This window comes from Physella acuta, unplaced genomic scaffold (genome assembly GCF_028476545.2).
Source record: "Physella acuta isolate Inbredline_101_S28 unplaced genomic scaffold, ASM2847654v3 ptg001942l, whole genome shotgun sequence".
NCBI classification, from domain to species: domain Eukaryota; kingdom Metazoa; phylum Mollusca; class Gastropoda; family Physidae; genus Physella; species Physella acuta.
This window is the reverse complement of record NW_026733447.1, coordinates 25703-41848: the sequence shown is the minus strand read 5'-3', so window position 1 is coordinate 41848 and position 16146 is coordinate 25703. Positions and strand designations below refer to the sequence as shown.

The following is a 16146-nucleotide window of genomic DNA, read 5'->3' as shown; positions in this document are numbered from 1 at the left end:
AATCTTGGAAACAAATGTTGCCATATGTGCAGTGTGGTTTATGAATCTGAATGTGAAATAAATAACATTTTGAAAGAGGAGATTTCTGGGCATCCTGAATCTCTTGAAAAATTAACATCAGCCCCAGTTCCCTGAGCTGAAAGAAGTAGAAACTAAATTGACAAATAGTCCATTTTCTGCTGCCCTTGGTGTTGCCAGCATTCCCGATTAATTACTAGATAAATTCTTTGATTTGTGAATTAATTCCGCTGCATATACGTTGTTTAATGAAAGCCTGATAACACTATTTTGGTGTGGTATGTACCATTCACACAGAAAAGAATACATTGTCTGCATTTTGAGTTATAGTTCCCTTTATGCCCACATATCTTTACGAGAGTGGATTTATCAGAATTTTAACATTTCTCCAATAAAAATAAATACATTAAAGGTTAAGATTGACATTAACTGTTAACTGAAACGCAACCACAAATTTATTTATTATTGGCTTTTTAATAGTGTGTATGCGTGTGTGTGTGTGTGAAGGGGGGGGGGGGGGGGTCGCGGGTCACTCAACTATTATAAAAGGGGATCGCCACTAGAAAAGTTTGGGAACCTGTGACATAAAGGATGATTGTAACTGTGCAAAAATCGTGGGGAAAAAACTCGAGTAAATTGACTAAAGTTACCAAGTAACAAATAAATTATATTTTAAAGCCAATATGAATGATATAAAATTAAGAAACACTGAAATTTCTTCAACTTATTAATAGTAATGATGTAATAAAGAAAAATTTAATATCAAACCTTAGTCAAATCCATCCCTAGCTTTAATTGAGATAATAAATGTAAGATAACACTTTTATTTTCTTCAACTCCTTCTAAATCTGAATCAGAGTGATTGTCTTCATCTGGCATCTCATCTTCAAAATTTGGGGCATTATCTTCAACTGATAAAGATTTCAGATAAAAAAGGTTGGTTACAGATTTGTTTCAAAACTTGGTATTACTTGCGTTATATAAATTATAAGTGGGTAGCCTATATTAAAATATGAATTACCTGTAGTTTCCATAATTCCTCCAGTGATGAGCAGTGCTGTAGATTTTGTAATTTGAGATCTAAACAAGGTTAATAATGATTAATATGCATGCAGGATCATTTATTTATGAAGGTTTATGGTATTTAGATTTACCCAGAAAAGATAAAGTTGACTAATTTTAATGCTTATTTTTAAAAACAGTTTATAAAATTTTTTTTGGAGGGAGGAGAAATAATGCATAATTAAAAAGTATAGTGTACTAAAATTACTATAAAGTTAATCTATTCCTATGTAATTCTGCTTGTCTTATTTAACAAAGACTTAATATATTATTATATATGACAATATATTATGTACTATGTTGAGGCTTTATAAAAGTAACACTCGGTTACCATTTGTGACGTTAACAAAAAATTTAGATTTTAGCCCCCCCCCCCTCCCATATTGTGAATGTCCAAAATATTTTAGTAGACCTTTCAAAATGTACTACCAATTTTCGATATTTTTAGGAATGTTTATTTTTAGGCCCAAATATTTTTAAGTAGATTAGAACGTTTTAAATGGCGAAGTATAAAACAGAGATGTAACCAACCTCCAACGAACAAAGCGGAAATTTATTGAGGGGGGGGGGGGGGGGAAGAAGAGAAGGTGTGCAGTGCCCAGAGCGATATATATGGGGGGGGGGGGGGGGGTCGTTTGGCAGAAATGTTTTTCATTATATAGCTCAAATAAGGAAATTTCACTCGCGGTCATCACTTAGCCCTCGTCGAGGGTTTTGAGTCGACCGACAGTTTTTCCGTACAGTCTAGCCATTTACCTAGGATCATGCAAAAAATTAGCCTGATGTACAGAGGGTAAGTGCCCTGAAATCTTTGTTGAAATTACCCTCTGTTTTTCCCATAAAATACAAAGATTATATAGGGAAATACGACTGGTCAGTTTTGACCACTTTACTTTACCAGTTTTCCCAGATATGCAGAGTTTTTATGACACCCCTAGGCGTTCTTCTACCACTTCACAAAATATCAAGGGGGGTCGTTCAGCAAATTTTTTTTATTGTTATATAGCCTATATAAGGCACGGGTCAGTCGAGGTCAGTTTTGACCCCCTTGTGGACTTTTTGGCCAACCGGCACTGGCCTTCGTGTTCAGGAGCCTACCAAATTTGAAGCGCCTGCGGTGCCAGGAAGTGCCCTATTGGGCACCCGAGCACTTTGCTTTATATATAGATTTTCACATTAAACAAGTTGGAAATGGTGGATTTGGGGGGGACACCTATTTCTGTGACCTCAGCATATGGTCAGACCAAAATCGGTGTATCAAGAGACAAAAACATGTTGTCAGAGGTGTGGCTTCTTTTTGAGATGATGTGTGGCAGTAGGGAGGGGAGGGGAAAGATAAAAATCATCAAACAAACGTGACGTAAGTAATGGATGACCCCCGAAACCCACAATCATCCAAGGATAACAGGTAGTCTAGTTAATCATTAAAAATCTCAACATTACTTATGATATGGATGACGCAAGTAAAGATATAAATAAATTATTTACATGTTGGGAATTTTTTTTTTAAAGAACACAAGCACTGTCAAGTCATCTTTTTCTTCTCACATGCAGTATACAAGTTTAATTTTTGTGTTTTAAAATGTAAGCACTTTGATGTTAAATTTAATGTGGACATCCACATGGACCCAAACTGGCAATAAATGGAATCTTTATACCAAGCAGATTAATTAGCTACATTAAAAAGGCAATTTAAAATTTTAACAAGTTAAATATTTTTCAAAACCATTCAAACTAGCTCCAAATGAAAAGTAACTAATTTCATGATGGAGAGTCACAATTGTGTGACATAATGATAATCTCCTACAATCATTAATAATCATTTAACTGTAATATTCACAAATTCAAGTTTAAAAAAAAGGAAAATGTTCTCCAAGCTGGAACAAATGCAAAACCTTCACAATAGCAACATACATTAAAATGTATATACTTACAAATAGCTATATATCCCGAATTAGTTTGTTTTTAAAAAGAAAATAATTTTAAATGAAAACCCAAATCTTCACATTAATTTAATTAGTCATTTAAAATTGAAAAGTCACTAAAATAGGTTTAGTTTGATTATGTTTAAAAATTGGGAGAATAAAATACTGTTTGTATTGAGTGACAGGTGTGGCTTTGGCTCCTAAATTTGTTGTCAATCTTCTCTTCCACTCCACCAACACACCTCTCTTCATAATAACTAAGTCATTGTTCATACCCCCACTCTCCTAACACAAAACATTTATACCTAGACCTTTTAAACTTACTTTTAACAAAAACACTAATTAGACCACATACTACATGGGGAACCTACATCCAGATATTAGACCTAGATCCTACACTTGGGTGCTAACTTGATATTTGTGAAAGACAAAGTTTCCCATAAATGGAATAGCAAAACAATTACATAGCCAGGCTAAATAACCAACTACAAATTTTGGATTATAAACTATTCATTACCTCTATATACCTAATCAGATTGTTTCATGCTTTGGCTAATAACTTGATTATTTTTTCCTTTCTTATTTTTAAATTTCTATTAACTTGGTAGTGGAGGGGGGAAGGGGGTGTAGATATGCATATATGCTTTTCATTTAATTAACTAATAGTGAACTCTTAGCAAAATCTCCAGTTCCTATTCAATTCTTTGTTAAGTAATCACATTTTTAACAGATAACTCACATAGGCTTGTCTGATATTTGAATAGATTCTCTCATCTGAAACATAAAAAAATATATAGGTATGATATATTTATATATACCTATATAGACCCAAATATTTACTTATACATTTATATCTACATATGTGCATATATATGTGTATATATATGTGCGGGTCTGAGTAGCCTCAGTCTGAGTAGAGCAATAGACTGAGTCCACCCAGCTCACATTAGGGAAAGTATAGGTGGCTGGATAGAGTGCTGGACATACTATACCTTCATTTGCAGAGGTTACCCCATAGACCGTTAGGTTTGAAAGGGAACTTGAATTACTTTGTATATGTGTATATCTATATATGTATTTATATATATATGCAGATGTATCTACCTATATATATATATATATGTATGTATAAATATGTATATACATATGTATATATACATATGTATAAATATATATATATGCAGATGTATCTATATATATATATGCAGATGTATCTATATATATATATATATATATGTATGTATTCATATGTATATACATATGTATATATATATATATAAATTATATATATATATATATGTATAAATTATATATATATGGAAAAATTATATATATATATATATATATATATATATATATATATATATATATATATATATATATATATATGTATCTTTTTGTGATGGCTGAGGAACTTTGCCCAGAAAAATCAAAGACATGCCTGAAAGAAACTGGCCCCCGAACTGAAATTTGATACTTAATGCGGCCCTCAGACTGAAAAGTTTGGAGACCCCTGCTCTAGCATTTTAAAATGATTTTTTGCTAATATTTTTAAAATTGTAGCAGGTTTCAAAAGTTAAGTCTGTTTGCTAGTTTTAAAAGTCTAGCAGCCAAACCAACTCTCTGTGCACACAGATATTAACTGGAGTTTTATTTTGGGCTCTTACATTTATTATTGACAATTATTTTAATGTGTAAGTCTTTTATGGTTGCTTGTATCACATCTGCATTTGTAGAGTAATATAAGCCTGTCAATTACTATGAGTGAGACGTAATACATTAACAATTACATGAGTATACATTTCAAAACAAGAAAAATGCAATGTAATAAAAAGTTTGTTTATATTTTATTTACTCTTTAATACAAAAAAAACATGAAAAAAACCATTAAAATAGGTAAAATGTTTGAAAAATGAGGCAAATCATTCTAGAAATGCTTTATGTCTGCGAGTATTACAGGTATTATTATGTTTGACGGCTTTTATGTTTCTTCAAGAGTGTTTCTTCTGCTCTTGTACAACTGGACAGGGGCTAAAGATGGGATCTTAATGTTGCGAACCAATTTTTAGCAATAACCTGCATGGATTATTTCTCTGTCAAAGTCAGATATGTCCCTACACTAAAAACATTTAGATATGAAGTTGCATCTTTCTCCCAACACTTTTTTTACCTTTTACAAGCAGAGGGGTCACCAAGAGGGGTGACAAAAAATTTAAAAGCTGATTTTATGCTGCAGTTTTGAATTATACACAGTCTAAACTAAGAATTGTAATGGCTACACGACTTTACATACTGATTTAACTCTATTCTACCTTGATTATTAACTGTAAAACATATACTCTTAAGAAACAACGACAGGCAAAACTGCTTTCCAGATTTTCATAGATGGGGGGGAGGGGCGCCTTTTTCAAGACTAAAATTGGAAGAATTTACACTAGATTGGTGTAAACGTTACCACTCATAAAAACAACCAGATTGTATTAAAATGTATTGTACGATTGTTTAACCGTAAAATACGTTAGTGACTTTTATCAAGATGGTGTATTGGGGGGGCACTTTTAGGCTAAATAATATCGCAAAATTACACTGGATTTTGAGTAAACACCTTTAGCACTTAGACTAGTGTAACATTTTTTTAAAAGTTAGTTACGATCAAATTGGCTCTACAAACTTTGTCCAAGATGGTTGGGAGGTGTGTGTGTGTGTGAGGGGTGCGGGCGCTTTTTTCGCGAACTCTTTTAACAGTTAGAAAAGAAACCAATTGTATTAACACGAAATGTATAATTTTACTAGCCATTTTTGTTAAGAAATGACGCGACTAGTTCTTTGTAAGATTCTTATGATTCTCTCAACTTGGACGAGAGAGATCAGATACTTTTACATGATTGCATTACATCTTGTCTGGATCACTGTATTAAAGAGAAATAAATAGCACGGATTCTTGAATCACAATCTGATCACTAAAATAGCATACAGTCGGAGCGAGTGGGCGGAAGACAACACTCTTGTCGAAATTTTAAGAGCTAAAAAAGTAAGTATATTCTACCGAATAAATCATTGTTTTATTGCTTGTTTCATAACAACTGCAATTTTCATGTAGTTTAGGCAACTAGACCTACTAAACCATGTAAAACAATGGTACAACACAACAACAGATGATGCTTTGTCACTTTGTCCAACCTAACTGATAATTTAAAACTATAATACTCTATTATCGAAATTGTTCAAAAGATACAACCAAAAGAAGAGCAAATAAGCTTGCACCGTATACAAACTACACTCTAAAGCAGAGGTTCTTAACCTTTTTGTGGGTACCGAATCATACCAGTTTCATATGCGCCTTCACCAAATCCTTCTTAATAGTTTTATTGTCCACATTGACAAAATCTGATCGTGAATCATATATTGGTGTGTGTCTTGACCTCCGCCGAAGCTCTGAGACTTACAAACCAGTCAACAAAATACCCATGTCATATCCCAATGCGAACAATAAATGTTTCTGATAAGTTGCTATTCTATGTCACTTGTATGTCCTTATTCTAACAAACTTATAATCCAACTATATACCACATCACAACTGAGATCGTTCCAAAAATAGAACATAAAAGGCTCGTCTAAACCAGGGGTCGGCAACCTTTTGAAGCGGAAGAGCCAAAAGTTACAATTTTAAAAATTTCCCTGGTTTTAAAGAGCCACTAACATTTTTTTTTAATTCAAATATTTTATTTTTTTATTAAGATTATTAGTATTTGTGCAAGGAGCTGGAGAGCCGCAACTTGATATCAAAAGAGCCGCATGCGGCTCGCGAGCCGCAGGTTGCCGACCCCTGATCTAAACAAATTAGCGATTGCTACAAACCACCCTCTAACTCAGATCAGGCATATTTTTTTTACTGACATTACTAATCTTTCGTAAAAGGAAAACACATCTTAATGGAGGCGCGGCCGCAAATTGAAAGTTCGCCCCGGGAGCCGGGAAGGGTCGCTACGCCTGTTTACAAGGTCAACAGTATTTCTAGTTGTCTTGTCACTCGATGTAGGATTTTTCTAATTAGTTTTAAACTTTTTGTGCTAGTTTAGGCCCGTTTACAACAGCAATAGATGAACAGTCCTTCAACAGGCCTAGAACTGTAGTGACACCCCCATCTCTACAATGGGAGATAATGAAAGATAACTATTTTGGGCAGCTACTAACATAGTTTTTACACTCTAGACAGTCAAGAGAACTAAAAGCTTGACCTTGTGTGAGTACACTGTCATATTCAGATAAACTGAGCACACTTGAGTAGTGTACTTAATGGAGGCAGGTCACTTGGTAGCAGACTATCATCGATTAATGAAAACGATACCATCATGAAATGTGAAAAAGTTTTTGAACTTGTACTTTGATTGGTCAGGCTGGCCTTTTGAAAGGCTAAGACTTCTTTGGTCTCTTGTAAGGCAAGACTGGTCTGTTGAGAGAGGATGACCTCTTCAAAGGTGACAACTATCTTTTCATGGTAGGTCAGGCTGTAATGTTTTACGGCTATTGAAATGACAACTAGTTTACTAAGTTCAAGCAAATTTCTCCCTCTGCTGTATGGTTGCATCTGTAAATAACAAATACAGTTTAAAATCGTATGATTACATAATTTCAAGTTTGATCTTAAATCCAAACATGTAAAACTATCACTGTAGCATACTAATCACAAAGCTTATGTTTTTTAAGTCTTAACCATTAATAAAGTATGATCCTTAACTGCATAGCCATTCAATATTTGGCATATTATAATCAAAATTAATCCTAAAAGTATTTGCTAAAGACAACTTACCATGAAGGATTTAGGATGACTTTATACTCTGTGAAATAAGTAAAACAAATTTGATTCTAAAACATTCTTCTTAATATCAAGTTCAAAGTAGTCTAATAAACTAATTTTAAGTTCAACATAGCTTATTTTAAAATAACCCATAGGCCAAACATTTTGCAACCTGTACTACAATATAAAACACTTTTTATCAAGAATATAAACCCTCAATCTAAAGCTAGTTATGAATTAAAATAATTAAAATTATTACTAAAGCTTGTGGAAACTTGATTTGAGTAATCTATTTTTAATTGATCTCTATTTTCAAAGCATTAGTCTAACAGAAATGTAAACAGTCTGGTTCTCTAAAATCTAACAGGAAGAGACTACATTAAACAAATACTATTTGTTCATTTTTCTTTAAAATGATAAATGTGATCAAACATAATTAATCAAACATCCTTACCTTTAAATATGTTGACTGCTTTGGTGTTAAATTGTGTGATAGCACCATGCGACTGTTTTGGAGATCACAAGTTTACTGACAGATATCGCGAGGTTCATTTTGCACAGAGATTTTTAGAACTAAAATAATAGGCTATTAGTTCAAATGATTATATCAGGTTAATCATTTGCCAAACTACAATAATAGTTTCAGGGATTATGGGGAATCATACCGGCTTTTGATTTGTTGTAAAAAACAGAACATTGATTTTTTTAAGTTAATTGGTTTGCGTGTGTCTGTGTGAGTCTGTGTGTATGAATATAAATGATAATATGTATACTTTTGTTTATATATAAAAGCAAAGTGGAATCTGAATTAGCTGGGGTATTCGCAGGCAAATATCAGAGGAAATGTTCGTAACAAAGTATGCATTAAAATTCAAACCAATTGGAGAACTATAATCATCTAAATAATCCTGTTAACTAAAACTGAGCTTGACTGACTGTGACCTTATATAAACAACAAGTGCTTTAATTAGATCAACCACTTGCAGATGTAACACAAATTTAATATGAAATGGGCATAACTAGATCAAGAATTTAAACTTAATTTCATCATTTTTTTTAACAACATTAAAAAAATAAGCAAAGAAACCATTTTGATAAAGATATATTTTAGAAACCAGAAACAGAGTAAAGTAACTTTCCAGTTATCGGAGGTCACTCAAAAATTGAAAGCAATTAAAGTATAAAAATAAAATCCTTTACTTCTGTTTGGAATTTTATCAACCGAACTAAATCAGAACTCATGTTATGGTGTTCATAAGGAAAAATAATAAAGTATCACTTTTGGTTTCCGAAAATGGTTCATAATTTAAAAGTAACATGAGCATACAATGTACTACTTGTATGTGAAATTTAGTCCACCTAACTTATACGGTACTAAAGTTATAGTGTTACAGAAACACACACCCAAAATTGTTAAACATTTTTTTTACTCAGAGAGGTGTTAAACAGCGAGATTTGTGAAAATCTCGAGATCGAATTTATATAATAATGAACTTAAAAGGAGAAGAAATATGATTCTTTTTCAAACTATAATTGATGAACTACTATTTAAATAATTAAAACTTTAAGTGTGGGTCAATTATTGAATTCTAATAAAGGTATTCAATACATAATAAAGAGCCCCACGCCTAAATAGTAATTCATTATTATATATTTAAAAATCATTTATTTTCTCCTTTTTAGTGCATTATTACATAAAAGATTGTTATAAAAAAAATGTGTGCTTAGTTTTAAAAAACCCAGAAATTTTAAAGTATGAAATACATTTTATAAATTTTTTAAGGTGTGTTTTCAAACTAAACGATATTAATTTATAGGTTCTTAGGATGAGGAGCAATCATTGTTAACAATCAAAAAAAAAAAAGAACATCTAACCAATGTTTCATTTTTAAAAAATAACTAACTAGTAAAGCGCGCCCCACATGGCCTTACGTGTTATAAGTTATGTAACAGCAAAACCACAATCATGGCTTGGCGCGCTTTAAGGATTAATATTCAAACCCAAAACTCTGGTTCTAATATAAGAATTTCCTTGAAAAATTTGTTTATTTAACTTTTACCTCTGCTGTTTGTAGAATGTTGATACAATCTTGTATACATTGTAGTGTTGCTGCTGAAGTTGCTTTTAACAATAACAAATCCTAAATAGAAATATATTAAATTATACATCATTATACAGTATAGCATGCATGTTGAATAATATCAGTAGGAAAGAAGTTCTGGGTGTAAGTATATGTTCTGATGCCAAATGTACATTTTCTGTTCATTAAGCCTTCCATACTTCTAGTTCAGGGGTCGGCAACTGCGGCTCAAGAGCCGCATGCGGCTCTTTTGGTGTCAAGATGCTGCTCTTCAGCTCCATGCGCAAATATTAATAATTTTTATATTTTATTTTTAAAACTCATAAATTCTTTTTTTTAACGTATAAACAATAAAGACTCGCTATTCTATTAGAATATTTAGTTACTCCCTATTTCAATGTACTTCCTATTTATTTGTCCATCCCAAATTGAAACATTAAACTTCATGGTAGATATCACAAAGAAACTAAACGAGCTAAATGTACAACTGCAAGGAAAAGAAAACCCAGCATATGCCTTGTTTAAAGAAGTGGATTGTTTTGAAAAAACATTTTTTTTGTTGTTGAAGATAAACAGAGTGGTAAATTACTTAATTTTGAAAAATCTGAAAAAAATATCATGATGAAACCAATGTTACTATTAACATAAATCACATCAGCATTACTATAAACAAAATGAAGGATGGGTTCACTGAGAGATTTGAGCAATTAAAAACAAATGCAAGTACTCTGACGTTCATAATAGATCCTCTCAACACAAAAACAAATTAGATTAACTTTGAGGAATTTGGAATAGATGTTGGATATCTTCAAATGCAACTGCAGGATATGAAAACCAAACATTTGTGGAGTGGTAAGTTCACAGATCTCAAGAGCAAGTTAGAACATTTGCCTTTGGGGGTCCAGTAAAACATGCATGTTTCGCTGCACAACTGAACAGCTCTAAAAGAAATGCCATGAGTTGAGGCACTATTATGTAACGCATGGGATAGTCTTGCAAGATGCTACAGTGAGGTGAAAAAGGTGGCATTTGGAGTGCTGAGAGTACATTGGCCGGCCAATGCGCGCACTGGCCGGGGTGTCCAGGCCAAAGTTCTATCTAGACTAAGTTGTGATAGCGTTTTCATTATTCTGGGTGCTTGCATTGTGAGTAACGTATTGTTTAGCTCTTGTTTGTATAGCATTCTATATGCAAGGCGACATGGATCAAAAGGGCCGTCAGACCATGAGACAGACATAGCAGATGGCTGTCAAAAGAAAAAAAATGTAAATCCATGTTAGTTTCCATATATGGGCTACAACTGTAAGTGACAGCCTCCTCCATGATGACAATCATCAAAGAAGAAAATCAAAGACAGTCGGCGTAACTGACCACGTGCAACAAGACGGAATGTTCAAAAGACTTTGCCGCGTTCCTTGTAAGTTGAACAATAATGTCCAAGCGACTTGAGATGGCGTGGGCGTCAGAAACCATATTTCCCCAATAAAAGGGGAGTACCAAATAAAGCAGACCCATCACCGCGCCTTGACTGGACTGCATGATAAATACCGACAGAATTGCATTCTTTTGGATCATGTGGCAACGATGTCCATGCTATGTATGGAATACCCAATGAAGCAGACGAAGGGTACGGAGGAAATATTACCTGCAGTTTATGTCACAACAAACAAGACATCATGGAACACAGGTCAGCAGCTCATACTAGCTTGCAAACTCAAGGTGTTAAGATGCTTAAAACATCAAATACAAAATTTAAAGATGCTGAAGTGGGTGACAACAGATGTTGACAGAGATCGCGGTGATCCCCGAAGCGTGATTACAGTTGTCATGAGCGTCGAGGGCGGTTTCTACAAATTGGGAACGGAACATGGTGTTCTAAAACAACTGTATGCTAGAAGTGAGTTTTCAATTCTTCACGAAAAACTGCTCTTATTGTCGTCAGTTGGCACTGAGGAAAAATCACTACAAACCATCCCATCTTCATAATCATTGACTGGGGGCCAAGGCTACACTCGCTGCAATTGCACAACCAAGTGCACAACAAATCGCTGCAAGTGTAAAAATAACAAGCTACTATGTAATTCTAAATGCCATAAAAGTTCAACTTGTTGTAACAAATGATAATATTGATTGATTGAGACTATAGTACAATAAAAAATATTTGAATGTTTCAGTCATTTACTTTAATTAATAATCAATAAAAACTTAATTTCATGATCCTTACGGCATAAAAATAACAAAAATCTGCTCATGATCTTCTAATTCGGACTTTGGACGGTCATCCCTAGCCAGCTGATCTTCTAATTAAAACTTTGGCCGGTCCACCATGGCATGTCCGCGGACTGTCCAGTCAAAGGCCGAAATCAAGAGCTATTTCAGACTTTGGCCAGTCAACCATGGCCAGTCCGCGGATTGGCCGGCCAAAGCCCGAAATCAAGCAAGGTTTCGGACTTTGACCGGTCAATGGGAGGCGATATTGGCCAATGCGAGCATTGGATGACTTCGGGCTTTGACCGTAACATTATATATATATATATATATATATATATATATATATATATATATATATATATTTTTTTTTTAGCATACCCGTCCCGCGCGTTCCCGCTGGGATAGAAGAAGGGTTTCATCTATACGTTACCAATCCTATATTCTTAGACGCGTAACCTTGTTTTCTAAAAGTTAGTTATTTAAATAAAAACAATGCCTGCACTTGGATCATAAATACCGGGACACGGGTTTACCTACACTACTGCGTGAAAACCTTATGTGTACATTAATCACTCACCGAAATAATCAGGTAGAACACACTTCAGTGACCACCCATGTGTCAGGGACGTAGAGGGGCACCCCCTCTCGATTACACTACCGCATAGGCGCCACATACGGCCCCTGGCTCCTTAAAACTAACAGGCGCCATCGTGCCAAATAGCATCCTGTTAACAATGATGCATATTGCGTCATTCGCAAAAGTGACACAAATGAACAGGATTATTTTCTTTAGCACGTAAAAAAAGTATTTAAAGTGTTTTAAACATCAGTGTGACTGGTGCAATATGTTAGCATTACTAATAGTCTATTATTAGATGCTCGATCTCAATTTCTGATTGTTTTTCTAAAAATAGATGCTAATTGCATCATTCGCAAAGTGACAAAACTGTTTTTTTACGGACAAAAAGAAGCACCCCAATTAATAATCTAAAATTGGTTAGTTTTTCTGATTATCAAAATAAAACGTATTACATGGCCCTCAGCAGCCCATGTGAGCCTTTGGGGGCCGAAACAGACATTTTTGTTTGCAGCTAAATCGCACGCCTGATTCAATTTAGGGAGCGTTTGTAACGTCACATCCAATCCATTGTCTTTCACACTGTTTAGACCCAACGTAGTCGCCATAGGGCTCACGGTAAAGAGCAGGGCGCCAAATGGCATCCAGCCGGGGGGCCTCCCATGCAAAATTAAATCCCCCCTCCCACCACCATCCACCCACTCCCACCCCAGAAACCTTCTCGGGAGTATTCATCAACTCCCTAAAGTTTTATGCCACCCGGATAAACTGTGTCAAACCAAAATCGACTTTATTTTTATATACCGTATATAGAGAAAAATCGAGCCCTCCCGTGGCGCCACCCTTGCGACATTAAATATGATTTTTTTACAGAACCATTCCCCAGAGTGTTCTAATGAACTCCCTAAAGTTTGATGGCAATCGGATGAACGCCGTGAAACCGTAATCGAAGTTTATTTTTATATACCGTATATAGAGAAAATTGCACCCCCTGTGGCGCCGCCCTTGCGAAAATAAAAATGCCTTTTTTACAGAACCCTTCCCTGGAGTGTTCTAATCAAGTCCCTGGAGTTTGATGGATATCGGATAAACGTTGTGAGACCGCAATCGACTTTTATTTTTATATACCATATATAGAGAGAAAACAAATCGCGCCCTACAGGGGCGCCACCCCTGCGAATTTGAAAATGTTTTTAGCGCAGAAACCTCCCCAAGAATATTCTCAACATGTTCTCAAAGTTTCATGGTGATCTTGTGAAAGGTGTCACTGCAATTCACTTTTATAATTTTTTTTATACCGTATATAGAGAAAAATCGCACCCTCCCGTGGCGCCGCCCTTGCGATATTAAAAATGATTTTTTTACAGAACCCTTCCCTGAATTGCTCTAATCAACTCCCCAAAGTTTGACGGCGATTGGATGAACAGTGTGAATCTGCAATCGACTCTTTTTTTATATATATCGTATATTGAGAGAAAACAAATCGCGCCCTACCGGGAAAAAAAAATTTTCCGCAGAAACCTCCCCAGGAATATTCTTAACAACTTCCCAAAGTTCGTCGCCGATGTGATAAGAGGTGTAGTAATGCATAAAAGACACACAGACACACACACAGACACATTGCTTTTTATATATATAGATAGATATATAATCCTAATCAAATATAGTATTGAAATAAAAATGTTAGTGGCTCTTTAAAACTGGGAAATTTTGTAAACTGTAACTTTTCGCTCTTCCGTCTCAAAAGGATGCCGACCCCTGTTCTAGTTTGATCATCTAACATGCAGGCTAACATGGATTTAAGAATGGTGGTAGGTATTAGAATTAATTCCTAGTTAGATGGTAAGTTTAAATTCATATTGATTTAATTTAACAATGTTTTCTAGATATTTAAATATTAAAAAATCTCCATTTTGGAAACTGTTTCATCATGTGATAACACAAATAAAGCTTTGGATTTTTTTCAACTATGACTATGCTGTCTTAAGTTTGAGAACTATTCATATTAGAATAGTACTGATCCATCAACATAATCTTCTACAAATAAACTTTTTTCAAATAAACAAAACCTCAGAATAAGAATACATGTGATTTAATGACAAATTAGTGTAATAAAATGATGGATGTTGTGAATTTCCAGTAGCGTTAGAAATCATTTCATGGATTTTTAAAAAAAATTGGATGAATGGTTTTTTTAAGTAATGATCTGGCTATCTTAATTTTTCAGATTTTTAAAGAAATTGTTTATATATAGATAATAAACCACAAGCTACAGATCCAGTATAAAGCAGTATATTTTTAATAACTAAATACTAGAATATAACTTAATTTAGAATATTAACATTAGAAGATTTTAAATACACTCAAAATAAGACAAAGTTTTCTTTCATAGATATAATTGTAAAAAAATATTTATTGATAAAGATAGCAATTTTTAATGTAATCAACCCCACACAATTTAATTTCTATAAAAATCCTTTAACAACTATAAACTTACAGTGTCTAAAGAATTCAGAAAATGTCCTGATGCTGGTAAGGCCTAAAAAAATGGGTAGAAAACTAAGCATTAAAAATCTGGACAGAAGCAAAAAAATAAAGCAATGTATGAAAATCAAAGAAACAACAGAAACTTTGTTTTTAACTAGCAGACAACTATAGAGTCCTTTCATATGACGTCACGTCCGTTCTTGATACCTACGTCTGCCACCACGGTGGTGTACACCAGACGTAAACACAATCAGCTGTTCACCAGCGCTGGACGCGTTCACTGTATGTAAGGAACCGCAAAAAATACGTTAAAAAACTTGAACTCTTAGGAATTGAAGATCCTTATACTGTTATTGACAGTTTCGTAGATAATATAAATATGTGGCCAAAATTTCTAAATAAAAATACTGTTAGTAATACTGTTTGCGTTTAGAGTTTAAGTAGACGAATCTGATCAAATGCAGTTCTCGATACTTTGTTTCAGGTAAGGACAGTAAAATAATAAACTTCATTTTAATTATAAAAGATAACTATTAATAAAACAAATATGCTCGACCTTCACAAATACTAATAGTAAAAGACAAAGTCAAAAGTAATAATAAGAATAATAAGATCTAATAGTAGGCCTAATAATAGATCTAGAATCTAGCTCTAAACATGGCGTAAACAAAATTCGGACCACAGATCTAGACTCTGGAATTAGGGTGACTGGCTCCGCTGGGTAGACATAGAATCTAGAATCTACTTCTTTACTTAAATTTAATTACAAAATTTAGATCTACATTCGATTAAAAAAACACCCATAATAAATCAAAAGTAGTCATAGTAGGCCTAATAAAGCATTTAATTGTCTCTAAGATCTAAAATCTCGCTCTACAATCTAATCCTTTTTTTAGCAAACGAAATTTTCTAAAATTGAAATAGATTGTATGACTAGACTTAGATCTAGAATCTGCTACTTAAATTAAATTTTAAATTTTTTATACA

At 33.8% G+C, this 16146-nt stretch overlaps 1 protein-coding gene across 4 annotated transcripts in view; it reads right to left on the bottom strand.

The window, feature by feature from the left end:
• LOC131931311 (oxysterol-binding protein-related protein 11) overlaps positions 1 to 16146 on the bottom strand; it is a 48344-nt gene that overhangs the window by 6508 nt on the left and 25690 nt on the right. For all 4 annotated transcript variants that reach the window (XM_059288058.1, XM_059288060.1, XM_059288056.1 and 1 more), the window contains exons 9-13: positions 15170 to 15211; positions 9864 to 9944; positions 3745 to 3779; positions 1040 to 1098; positions 787 to 929 (exon numbers count right to left, since the gene is read on the bottom strand). In XM_059288058.1, the coding sequence (XP_059144041.1) occupies positions 787 to 929; positions 1040 to 1098; positions 3745 to 3779; positions 9864 to 9944; positions 15170 to 15211 (360 nt within the window). The remainder of the gene's footprint in view (positions 1 to 786; positions 930 to 1039; positions 1099 to 3744; positions 3780 to 9863; positions 9945 to 15169; positions 15212 to 16146) is intronic.